At 40.7% G+C, this 13,560-nt stretch overlaps 1 protein-coding gene across 4 annotated transcripts in view; it reads right to left on the reverse strand.

The window, feature by feature from the left end:
• The window catches only part of THADA (THADA armadillo repeat containing), a 183,847-nt gene that overhangs the window by 99,732 nt on the left and 70,555 nt on the right, over positions 1-13,560 (reverse strand). For all 4 annotated transcript variants that reach the window (XM_068158835.1, XM_068158837.1, XM_068158834.1 and 1 more), the window contains exon 29: positions 3,492-3,660. In XM_068158835.1, coding sequence (XP_068014936.1) covers positions 3,492-3,660 — 169 coding nt within the window. The remainder of the gene's footprint in view (positions 1-3,491; positions 3,661-13,560) is intronic.

Below are 13,560 nucleotides of genomic sequence, written 5' to 3' on the forward strand. Positions count from 1 at the left end.
GGCATCAACGTGCACTGTGCCCCCGTGCCTACCAACGCCTTATACTTCTGTGACTTTGATGTGCCAGGCCATCGAATCCACACAGTCCAGTATTCCCTGGCATCCCTCTCCTCCTCCTGGCCAAAGGCAAGGACCCCCTAACTCCTGGTCTTCATCAGAGTACTCACAATCTGACCTTGGTTGTACCAGACTGGAGGTCCCCTCATACAGATCAAGGGCTGTAACCTTAGTTCTTCTCTGCCTGGAAGACTGTTGACTACCTTCTTGGCTCTGTTACCTTGACTGCCTTCTTAGATGATCCATTCCTGACCACTGTCTTCCCTCTCAGTTCACATATGCAAGCTTCCAGTTTAGAAGCAGGTTTACCACCCCACTTCCTCAGGTCCTTCCCCTGGTCATGCAGGAAAAACCAGAATGCACCATGTGGCATGTGCCTGGGGTTCCCCTTCCCTTTGACTGGGGCAGGAGAAGACTGATTTCTTGAGGTACTCCTGGTAGATGAAGCACTGGCTGGTGGGAATGAGTTGGTACAGAGCTTATCATCAAAATTCTGGAGCCAAGCCAACACTGTCTCCACAGGCCACGTATCCTGATCCAGGTAATACATCATCACTAAGTTGTTTGAATATGATGCTGGGGCATCTTGGATCAGCTTTCTCCACATGGCCTGTGTGCATGGGACACCCTCTGGATCTGTAGAGACACTCCAGTTGTCTAGGTCACTACAGATAACTTCCAACACCACTAATTCTCTCAGGCACTGGATTCCCTCATCTGTGGTCTTCCGCTTCCCTGGAAAATTCACAAGGTCTTCCTTGAATGGGTACCTTGCCCTCACACTTAACAGGAGTCATCTTCAGAGGCTGCACATACCTGTTTCTTTTCCAATCCTTTCTCAATCCCTTGGTTTCTGGTGATGGGTGCCAGTTGTTAGGCTTCTTTCCTTTCTAACAGCTGTCAACCCTGTTATCCCAGCACCAGAGTGGTCAGGCAGCAATCCACTCTCTTGGCTGGTGGCTGTAATCCTTATGTATATCTCTCATCTCTGCTGAAGTCAAGGACCCGGTAGTTTCGGCTTCCTGCTTGATTTCAGTCACTCCCTCTGATCTCCCAGTTGATGGACCAGTCCCTTGATCAGAATCTTCCTCATCCCTTACTAATTGATGATAGGGACCTGTTGACCTTGTCCACTGCTTCTTTTTCACTACTGGGGCAATTACTCTAGTTGCTGTTTGGGTCCCCATCTCAACAATGCTATCCTTAGGTGATGTTTGGATGCCTGCATCAGATACAGTCCTCTTAGACTACTGAACTGTGGGCTGGTAAGCACAGGACAGGCCCCAATACTGTGCTAGAAGTTGCTGGTTTTCATTGGGATAGGCAAGGCACCCTTCTGTCAGGTGGCACATCAAGTTCACGAGGATTATTTGCCTCTTCTTGGGTAAAGTCCCAGGCTATGGGAGGTGATAACTATCCTAGGAATCTGCCCAAATCTTTCAACACACCTTCCCACCCAGGGACTGACCGCCTCAGGGCACATTTCAATATTTCCTCACCCAAAGGCCATCTCCTTTCATGCCACGATGGCACCAGATTCCACAAAGCCTGTTCCATGCTAGTGATATTGATTAGCAGTATTAAAGATCTCACACAGGGATGAACCAGAACCTTGGGGGCCTGAGTAATAAAACTCTCTATATCCACCTCAGATGGCAAGAAAGAAATTATAACCCCCACAAGCAGAGCTCCCATAGAACAGCATGGCTCCCTACACCAGAAAAAAATCACATAGCCATTATCTGCCTAGGCATGTTCCCAAACAAAGGAATCATTTCCAAAACAAAGTAATGCTGCTAGCAAACTCCATGACCAGCACAGGCGCTTATATGTTAACTAAAGCAGGCTTAAATCAAAGCTGCAGTTATGTTACAGTTTCCCAGGTTTTGGCACCAACCAGACTGTGGTGGCCCTGGCTAGGGGACAAATGCCCCACCAAAGGTGCTCTATCACTCCCCTTCTTAGATGGAGAGGGGAAAATATAACAAAAGACAGCAATAAGAGAGAAGCAATAAGGAAGATGACGGAGGAGACAAAGGCAAAAAAACATATCATATTAAAGCCCAAAGAATATCTCCTGATCACAGGTATGGAAAACTCCTACACCTGCGTGTAAGTTCATGACTAAAAAGCAGACCATCCTTTGGGCCCTTACAGAACCAATCCTTCATTATGATTTTTTTTCTAGGTCACTGAAAAGATGGCTGTGGCTTTATACACTACAGGCAGTACTCACTCTCATGATCAGAGTTATAATCATTTTGGACTGAGAAAACAGTCAATTTTCTTCCTCAGGCTTCAGGAATTTTGTGACACACCAGGGCTGAATAGGTCATCTGAGGATGGCAATCTCCTCCTTCCCACACAGATGCATCAGCCTACAGGTCAAAGCACTTGCATGCATACAGGTGCATGGAGTGGTTTTCATGGTAGAAAAGCTGGAGATGATTATCCCATGCTCTGTGACAAGCTTCACCATAACCAATCATCATCCAAACCTAGACTGAATAGGTTGAAACCTTCTAAAGGCAAACTTGACAGTAACAGCTTTAGAGGGACTCCATTTCACTGTCCTAGGTTTCCTGTATAGTCGTGTTCTTCAAGGGATGTAACATGCAGGAAAAGATATACTTAAAAAAACAATACCCCCACCCCCCAACAACACCCCACAGTTTATAGTGGGAATGTGTACCTAGATAGCTTGCCAGCTAAGGCAGACAAACAGACCTGATCCTGTACAATACAGCTTTGCTGGAGGGTTACTCATGAAAAACAGGCAATAAAAATGAGTAACTTATTACCACAATAGCTTAGAAATCAAACGCAGTGAACCGACTGCCATAAACCGAAGGAATGATATATGGGGAATGAAGAAATCTCTGATTCAAAGCCCACAGCAGTTTTTCTTCAGAAGAATATAGTATAAAGCTTATCACAACTCGTACAGCAAACTGACAGGAAGCTGCTGGCATAGCAGGAAAAGCAAATTAAGTAATACATAAAAATGCTGGCAACTAGCAAGTCTCAGTACCTACACTACTGGTGCTCAGAGTTCAGGTTTGCCTCAGATTTGCTCTGTGATTTTGGACAAGTCACACAGATCTCTCTGTAGGTAAGTTTAGATAAAGGTATTTGTTCTCAAAGCACTTCAATCTCAAGAGATGAAACATTGTATGAAATGTAAATGCTGATATTTACAGCTCACAGCCATCTAATGACAGCTGAAATCCTCATTCCACATTTATCAACTGACAGGATTGACTCACAAGCGGCTTTTGCCCATTTTGACAGTGTGAACACTTGGCTCAACTCAATGCATGCTACCTGGTTGTGAAGTATAACCACACACAAAAAAAACAACCCCAACCAAACCCCCACAGGAAAAAAACCCAAAACTACAAGCCAAACCAAACAATCCATCCCCAGAAACTTACTTGCAGAAGTGTTCCATGAATATTATTCTGTCGTATGCCAGGACTGGTGGAATCTGGAAGCCCCTCCAGCAAGGACAGCACTGTATGAGGTATTTCATGTACCATAACAAATGGAACAAGGGCTCGACCGGACATCTCACGGGAATGGTACACAGGAGAGTGCCCACACCTAGAAAAAAGCAGAAATGTTCTTTTTTTAAATCCATCTGTAATCCACTACTGGGGCTAAAACAAAACAAAGAATAATTCAGTGAAAACTAAAACATACTTCTCACAAATCAAATGTGCAATCTTTCTCCTCAGCAGTGAGACAGCATCTGCCCAAGAAACACAAGTCATACTAAAGCCATGCCAGAGGCTCTTCTCCCTTCAGAACCTCCTGTGTTTACATAGCTTGCTTTCTTAAAAAAGAAAAAGATGCAAGGTCATGTTCCATCTTCCTTGATGTTTACGGTACTTACTATACAGTAATCATACTCAAATGTACTGTCAGCTTGACTTACAAGTATTAAATTCCATGTTCTTTATCAGATGTTGAGTTCTCACAGAACTCAACATGCTGTCTACTGAAATTTAAGGCCATACTGGTTCTTTAGAAAAAAATTTACAGGTGGGAAGTAAAAAGACTCACTGGAAAAAGTAATATTTATATTTAGTATTTATAATATCTCAAGCCCAAATGTTTTTCATTTATTAAAAGTTAACTGAGGAGACTCCAGATTGCCTATAAAACACAGGTCAAGAGCCCCACTCATCTTTTAATGTTATGAAGGTTTTAACTGACCCAGAATAAACTATTCGGCTATATGAACACATGAACCAGCTACATATACTGAGTTCAAGTAAGTAAAAACCTTTACTCAACTAAAAGTAGGTTTGGCTAAGACTCTCAAAGCCAGTAATCTTGTATGTGCTAGTTTTTGTAAGGCAGGTACAATTCAGCCACCCACAGCCTCAGACAACTGAGAGGTATCACAGGGTTCAGATATGAACAGAAAAATGACTCCCATGATATATAGCATGGTATGGCAGAAGTTATGCCCTGATACCTCCCAGCTGGTTGTGATAACCCAGAGAGATGACCTTCTCTCCTCCTACCCTCTCATCCTTCTCCTGACATGCTTCCTACATATTTTCAGCTTACAAAATCACATGTAGTTGAGATTATCCTCCACCAGTATGTTCAAACCACTTTTGAGCTCTCCCAAACAAACCCTGCAGGGTCATGCCTATGTATTTTAAAAAATCATGTGAAATTGTAAGGTTTCTCTAGCAAATTTAAACCAGCATGAGAAATTGTTGTTTAATTCACATCAAAGAAATGAAAAAAAGTTTCCATCTTGAACTAGCAACTGAACAGGGTTTTGAACACAAGACTTAAGTGAAGTACCATAACAGTTCTGACATTTTAGTCATGTTATGCCACAGTGTGCCCAAAAAACACAGACCTTGTGTAGAGGAAGTAGAGAGCTATGCTACCCTTGAAAAACAGGACCTTTTATTCTTGCAGTGTGTCAGCATGTTCTGTCCTTCACTTCCCCACATCTTCCCTTGTAGGGAATGATTTTTATAAAGATCCCTTTTGTTTTTCCCTTTCAAAGACTGATTCTCCTTCACACGAGGATGCAAAAGCAGAGCAGTCACAACTGGAGGCTCTTGCATAGAGAAATGCTTTAACTCTGTATTGACGAGGTACAAGAAGAAAGTCACCTTAGCTCTTAACAAAAACCTTCCATTTTTTAAACAAAAGCTTTTAAACTCTACTGCACAGTAAATTTAAATCTGATAAGCGATCATCTGCAACCATTCCTTTACTTCTCTAAACTGTATTTTGTTAACCAAGAGATTCTCACATGCGGATGCTCTTTCCAATACAAGTAACGCTGATGCTGTAATGCATGTCTGGTGGACAGCTAGAACTGTATACCCAAGAATGTTTTTCGTGTTGTTCATGACCATTTTTTTAACAAATCCCAAGGAAGCTAACACGTCTTCAGAAGGAACAGTGGAAAATGGGTAAAATGCCAAGGTTTCCTCTAACTTGTGCAAGGGTACTTTCCAACATTATGTGTTTCAGAGGAGGTTTTCTCCTTGAACACAAGAAATGAATTAGAAGGAAATCCTGAGAGTTTGTTCCTAGTAACAAAAAACAAAGTTGACAACAACGTTTAGATGATCTAAATTTATTGCCTTGCAAAAACTGACATTAAAGGCTTATAAAACCATACATAAACATATGTGGAGATACAGTATTTTACATAACAAATGTTGTTCCATGCTGTTATTTTATAAAATTTATTATGGAAGTAGAAATAACTACACTATATTTAGGAAGAAGAAAATTATTTATTATTACAGGCAAAATTGTTTCAGCTGCCTGAAGTCTGGATCCACAACAGAGGCTTGTCACCTCAGCACTTACACTGAATGTAAAGCAATACTCAAAATTACAGACTAGTCTGGTCTTCACCTTTCCTCACGCCCAAGACTGTTCTCTATAAACACCTCAGTAGCCAAGTGTTAACCCACACAGAAGCCTAACTGGGACCTTCAAATTAGGTCCTGTTTTGCACCCTGAGGATCCTAAATCAGAAGGCAACAATCATCTCCTCCTCTCTGAGTAAACACACAGCTGCCCAGGTGGAGAACTCACCGAGGAAGCAGAGGACCCAGTTCTGCAGCTTTCTGCGCCTGAAGGAAATGCAAACCCCCGGGTATGACTTGCCCAAAGGGTAACCCATCACCAAACTGCCACCATACTACGCACCCATTGTACATAAGTGCAAACTTCTCACACTACAGATTGCTGCATAGGGTGCAGTGCAGTCTCAGGAAGTAACATCTTAGTGGAATCCCTCATAACAGCACTCCTACAAAGTCATTATTACAGAATGAAAGCATCACAAAATTTAAGAACAATAAACTATTGCATCATAGGAACACATTTGGGAACAAATAAAATTATTTCATTGTCAATAGCTTCCCAAATCTGAGGGAAGTTAACATTCTTACTGTTTCTTCTCTTGTTTATCTTTCTTTCTTTTAAAAAAAAATCTTAATACCTGAATAAAATTGGTCTTGTGTGTCACTTGCATGAAACTGTACCAATAACATTTCAAAACCACTCCTGTTTCATATGTGGATGCAAGATACCATGCAAAGTCATCAGCAATGACCTATCTCTGAACTTCTGCATGCCCTGAACGCACTTCTGTGAACATCTCTCATGTTTTGAAGGCACTCGGCTTCATTCCAGAATTACACAAGAAGTTTTTCAGAAGAATGTCAAAATACACACTACTTTTTTCATAACCTCTAACAGCACCCTAGATTAAAACCAAGCAGTTTTGATTTTTGATGAATCTCACTTAGATATAATCTCATACCTGAATATAAAACTAAACAAGATCCATTCTCAAAAAGTGAGACGAAGAGAGAATGCAAATGAAACCACTGAGTAACACAAAAGAACAGTCTAACCCAATGTAGCAATTTTGTTATTGTCACACCAGCCTCCAAATCTACTACACAACACTGAGTCCATCTTCTGTACTCTTAAATATTTTATCTAGGATTTAGTAGTAATCACAGGATGCAATCTCACAAGCTGTACCAAGAAAACTCAATACACAATTATGGCAATCATGTAGCTCATTTTGTGCCTACAGTAACACCAAGAAGCTTCAGGAAGGAAATATTTTAAGGCTATTAACCTGTTCTGGTCACTTTTTCTGCAGCAGTTTAACACACTGCCGTCGTTGAGACTAGTTTCACTTAAGTGGTGGAAGCTGCCTTGCCAGGAGATTAGCAGAAAGGAACAGGACCTCAAACCTTGGGCACTTCACCGTCCAGACTCTGAGCTCCATCTGCCAACAACACAACTAAAATCTGCCAGTGGCTACCTCTTCTCATCTTTGCAGGCAAATACAAGCAGTGGGCATTATGTATCTATTAGGGCAGCATTGATGTTGTGTCTGCAAAGCTGTACTTAAAACTGTTTTCTTTGGTGTGAAAAAAATTTGGGGGCAGAAAATGTTTTCAATATATGACACTTTCATTTCACGAAGATGACAGACTCTAAAATCCAAGAAATACCAAGAACCTTGTCATATGTACAAATATACAGTATGCCAACTTAATTTTATTCTATCTCAAAGTAACAATAAGTAATGAAACTTTCCAAATCCTCATGTGATATGCTTTTATTAAATCCTGAGGGCAAAAACCACAGTTGAAGTAGTATTCCATGTTGAACTCAGCACTGTTTATCTAGGTGCATGAGGTACTGGATGTAAACATGTTTACTTCAAAGAGTCCACGATCAAGAACAAAAAGTCAATAAATCTGAAAAGGTTTCACTTTGTGTAACTGTAGATTCAATGCAATTCCAGTGCAGCTTTAACACTTAGATCCTGAACAACCCTTCCAACCAACATAATTTATGACTGACTCTCATAAGGCACAAAGACTCCATACTCCTCTGCACACATCAAAGTATCTAATTTATTACTCTGGCTACAAACCACAGAACACTAGCTCTAAAGAAAAATATCTTACACTTTTTTTTCTTTTTTGCAGGTGTTTCCTATGTGCTTATTTTTTCTCCCTCTCTTATAATTCCCCTTCAAGAGACTTTATGTAACCCGATTAACAAATCAGTTACCTTTTATATAAAGGTCACAGAAACAAATTAGTAGACTTAATTTGAAAAATTACATATGAAGCTGAAAATATGTACATTACATTAAGTAATAGCTGTAACTGTTAGAAGAATCAACGAGGAAAATATCTGTTTCCGTATTTACTGGATGCTGTCACAGCAATTTGCATTACTGTCACTGCTTATTAACAATACAGTTCCAGCAGTCCTGTAGACTGTATCATAGCATGACAGCTCCTGTTCTCAGCTGAAATACATTCACATCCATTAACTTCACAATGTGTAGGAAGAGGGAATCAGTAACTGCAGCAGGGAAAATGGAACTGAAATAACATGCCAACAGGCTGAACAACCAGCAAGAGATCATTTTGTAGAAGAGACCTCTCTAACCTTGTAAGACAAACCAAGCACCCTACCACCATCACAGAAAGTTGGGAGAAGAGCACGAGGCAGGAAAAGCACACTTGCAATTCAAACCAACCAGTTCTGCCTGCTAGTTACAGCATTTTAACAGTCTCTAGGGTTTCAAAAGATAAAACTGATTAAAAATGAATTAATAAATGAAATTTAAAAGGAGAGTATCCATTAAACCATGGAGCTACTCATGCCAGAAGGTCCTAACAAATTCACTGGAAAGGAAAAACTATGGTACGGCTTCTGTCTCATTCTATGGAGACGTGTAAGTTGCATGAGAAAGAGGTTTTCTCTTTCCTCCACCATGCAGCTACATAGTTAAAGACAGGTTAACAGTTCTAAAGCAAGAATTAAGACATGAAATTACATTAGTGGAAAGCATGGACGGTGATCACAGACAAAAGTATTTAGCAACAAATTCCATTCCTGCTGCACCATCTGTATGAAGTGAAACTACTAAAAGCATGCAAGGAAAACCAAGTATTTTCCATTTTGATAGACTTCTGTGTTCCTTAGCAATAAAGTTCACAAAGTATTTAATTTTTTTTAAAGTATTTCACTGTGGAAGCTTTTAATGCAATTGGCCTCAAGACATTTTTTTAAAGTTGGAACCAAAACAATCCCAGAATAGTCTGAATTTTGATTAAGCACCTCAGTATTTTACCTAGCGAGTAGAAATACATTACTGAAGTACCAGTGAAGGTTTCAGATCTACAACCAACACATGAATGAAGTTCATAAAATATTTGAACACAACCATGGACAGAAACAGATCAAGTTTAATTTCAGGCTATTTATATGGTACTGAATCTCTAAAATCTTACCTATTTCCTTTAAAGTGAAGTTCATGGTTGCCCAAACCTTTAGTGTCTTTATACACTGTGTTAAGTATTGTATTTTTTCAACTTGGGCAATTAAGATAAAACCACCTATTTTTGTAAGGACAGAGTTTTCCACGCAAGCACTTAAGGAATCAGAGTAGCTGTAAATACCACAGGAACTACAGGGGAAAAGTACACTGACTTTTATTTGTGAAAGCTGTTCACAAGCTCTGCCAGGAGTTGTTTCTCTGTATGTTTCCAAGTGCTTTCTAGGGAGAAATTACAGACATTTTGTAAAAAGCAGCCAACTGATACCAAGCTGAATCAACAACAGAAGCTTGAATTGTTGTGGTTCAGCCAGTCAACAAACTAAAATCACTAATGTGTAAGCCTATGACATCTGTTATTAATGCTGTGTGTAAATTTTAGACAACAGAAAAATGTTCTCTTCAGGTGGAGGTTTCTATAGAATGTGCTGCCACAACTTCAATGCTATCTCTATTCTTGCATTCTCATCAGAAAATGTCAGTATTTTCAGGTTCTTGGTTTATTTCACTATTTGATGAAGTCATATGAGGTTAGAACCTCCTGGTTTCAGTTCCCAGCATTCTGTAGGAAAATCAATTTCTCTTAAGGTCAAAAGTTTCATTCACAACCATGCTTCAACTTTGTGGGTTTGTGAAAAAATATGACGATGTTTCACATGCACAGAGTAACAGAAAAAATACTACCACCTACTACCAAAACAGTTACAACAAACTCCAGAGTATATTGTGTCTAGATTCTTTGTTCTCTTAGCAACTGTATCATTATTGCAAATTCTGTGCCAGGGAAGCTGAATGAATAAATCCAGTCTCGGCAGCTTGTGATGGTTTCAAGAGCTTCTATTGATTGCAAATCAGAATGCAGTAAGATTAATTTTCAAAACTTAACCACACTCGTGAAAACCACCAAAGTATCTCGGTTCTCAAAGACCCTTTCAGCCATACCACCAGAAGTAGTTAGCTCATTGCCAAGAAGTCTTCCCAATACTGATACTTCTCAAATTCAAGAGTGTTGTTTTTAATTAACATTGTCTTTTTAAAATGTCATTACAGTTGGCTCTCCTTGACACACCTACCATCCTCTGCATAGTTAATACATTAGTCCTCTCTATTTCCACATTCCTTCCTGCAAATACTTTTGGAGAACAAGCTAAATATTACTATTTGGTTGTTTATCTTGATCAGCAAAGTTAAGTACTGACAGGTTAAACATCTAAATGAATATTAATTCACCAATTGTATGTTGACAGTTGAGGACTCCGTATTTTTTACTGGATCATGTTTCAAATCAGTTGTAGCATACATCAAATTTTAAACTAGGGTCCCAGCCACTGGCCCTCTTCAGGAATCTGCTACACTGGAGAAAGACAACACCCTACAGTTTGTGAGTATTTCCCAAACTGCTTCAGATGATAATCTGCCAAACAGAAGCAGAGTGATGAATGCTGGAAAAACTGGAACAAGGAATCAATAATGAATATTAAGGGGTTGTAATATTTCCCATCAGCACCACTGAGCATGAAAAGAACATCTGCCCACAGTTTAAGAGAAAAGGTTGATGAACACAGGAAAGATTTTTTAGTTGACGAGGTCTTGAGCTGGTTACTGCCAACCACACACTTTGCAGTCTTCTCTAGCACTACAAATTGACCTTAATCAAAACAGAAAATGTGACAAAATATTTACCACTTCTTATTTAAACTGGGGGGAGAGGGGGACAGGTCTGAAAAATCTTCTCGTTCATAGATACTTACAGGGAACCATAAATATTTTTACAGACCAGTACTAATCACTATGCACTCAGGATTGCACAGATAATAGATTGTAAGCAGAAATGGAAAAATTCCAAGCCAGTCCCAACTCACAAGAGGAGTTATGCTCATAACAGAAACACATTGCTCTCCCTCCTTTGTTAATGATGGAGTTCAGAATCAATACGGACAACCAGTATGATCTAAGTATTGTTCAGTTTAATTAATGAACCTCTACAGCTTATATAGACTCACAGAGCATAGTTGGCATAGCCTCATTGGCTCCCCACAATTGTCTACACATCCTACTGTTATACATTATTGGTTAAACCACTAATATCACGTGAGGTTGTTGATCAACATATGCATCCTGTTATTCCAAGATAACTCTCTGTATCTATGGCTGCCAGTACCTCGCTTCAGTTACACACTGCTAGCACAGCACTATTTTGCTAAACTGCTAGTTACTTCTACACTTATGCTGAGCATGGCCTACCACTATGTCAAGCTCCAAGCTTGTATTACCAGACTGCTCACACTGCTTATTGCTATGATTGCCACACTCCTTCCTTCTCCCCCAGACACGTAAAACTTCTATCTTAGATGTCAAGCACAAGACAATACTAAAAAGTACAGTAAGGATCTAAAAATCAACATATGCTTTAGGGGTGCATGTTGCTCCTTTATTCCAAATGCCTATGCCAGCTCATGTATTTTGGGAACACCGCCTATAATCAAAAGGAATTCATGGTCAGGTGTCCCTGCTTCCTAAGAAGCTAAAACCCTGCTGGATCACTCTCATTTGTTTTTCAAATTGCTTAAAACACAGAAGTCAATGGTTTGCAACATTAGTGCACATAGGTTAGTTACAACAGCAAGATCAAAATTCTATGTACACATCTTCGCATCACTGGATTGGTGGTTCGAAAGGAAAAGGTGTCAATTATAGCAACAGTATTTCCCCCTTATCTGTACTGAAGTAAACTGAAGAATGGACACTGAAAGGAATACTCATGGAACTTCTGAGCCTAAGTGGAAAAAGAACAATGACGAGAGAAAAAAAAGGAAAACTGCCTCAGAGTGACAGTTTGCATCCTAGTAGGAAAGCAAAGAACCAGAGATGAATCAGTTGGTGGCAAAAAACACCACAATAACACAAATGTACTGAGTATACCTGGCAATTTAAAATCATATTTGGGGAATAAAGCGTCCTGCAACATCATGAGGTTGCTTCATTAGATCGGAAAGATTTTGAACACCCTACTCATCAGAAAACAACTGACAACAAGCAGTCCTTTGTACAAGATCCAAGCAGAGTGCAACTGAAGGTCTACTTTTAAATCTCCACCAAATATTTTCAAAGGTCCACTCTGATTCACCTTAGCCAGTATAAACTGCAAAATAAAACTCATTATAAGAGATTAAAATTCAAGTCCAAATTTCTGTTAGAAATTTGTATTCTGAGTAACAGCATTTTAAAAATAGCTTTCCAAGTCTGCTGGTATCTTACACCTCTTCTGGATGAGGGCATTGAGGTCATCATCAGTAAATTTGCGGACGACACCAAGCTGGGGGCAGGAGTTGATCTGCTGGAGGGTAGAGAGGCTCTGCAGAGGGACCTCGACAGGCTGGACAGATGGGCAGAATCCAAGGGCATGACATTGAACACATCCAAGTGCCGGGTTCTGCACATTGGCCACAACAACCCCATGCAGTGCTACAGGCTGGGGTCAGGGTGGCTGGAGAGCAACCAGGTGGAGAGGGACCTGGGGGTACTGGTCGATGGTAGGCTGACCATGAGCCTACAGTGTGCCCAGGCAGTCAAGAGGGCCAATGGCATCCTGGCCTGCATCAGGAACAGTGTGGCCAGCAGGAGCAGGGAGGTCATTCTGCCCCTGTACACTGCACTGGTTAGGCCACAGCTCAAGTACTGTGTCCAGTTCTGGGCCCCTCAGTTTAGGAAGGATGTTGACTTGCTGGAACGAGTCCAGAGAAGGGCAACGAAGTTGGTGAGGGGCTTGGAACACAAGCCCTATGAGGAAAGACTGAGGGAGCTGGGGTTGCTTAACCTGGAGAAGAGGAGGCTCAGAGGAGACCTTATTACTCTCTACAACTACCTGAAGGGAGGTTGTAGACAGGTGGATGTTGGTCTCTTCTCCCAGGCAGCCAGCACCAGAACAAGAGGACATAGTCTCAGGCTGCACCAGGGGAGGTTTAGGCTGGATGTTAGGAAGAAGTTCTATACAGAGAGAGTGATTGCCCATTGGAATAGGCTGCCTGGGGAGGTGGTGGAGTCACCATCATTGGAGGTGTTCAGAAGGAGACTTGATGGGGTGCTTGGTGCCATGGGTTAGTTGATTAGGTGGGTTGGATTGGTTG

This window comes from Melanerpes formicivorus, unplaced genomic scaffold (assembly GCF_026170545.1).
Source record: "Melanerpes formicivorus ecotype bairdi unplaced genomic scaffold, bMelFor1.0.p_v2 SCAF_43, whole genome shotgun sequence".
NCBI lineage: Eukaryota > Metazoa > Chordata > Aves > Piciformes > Picidae > Melanerpes > Melanerpes formicivorus.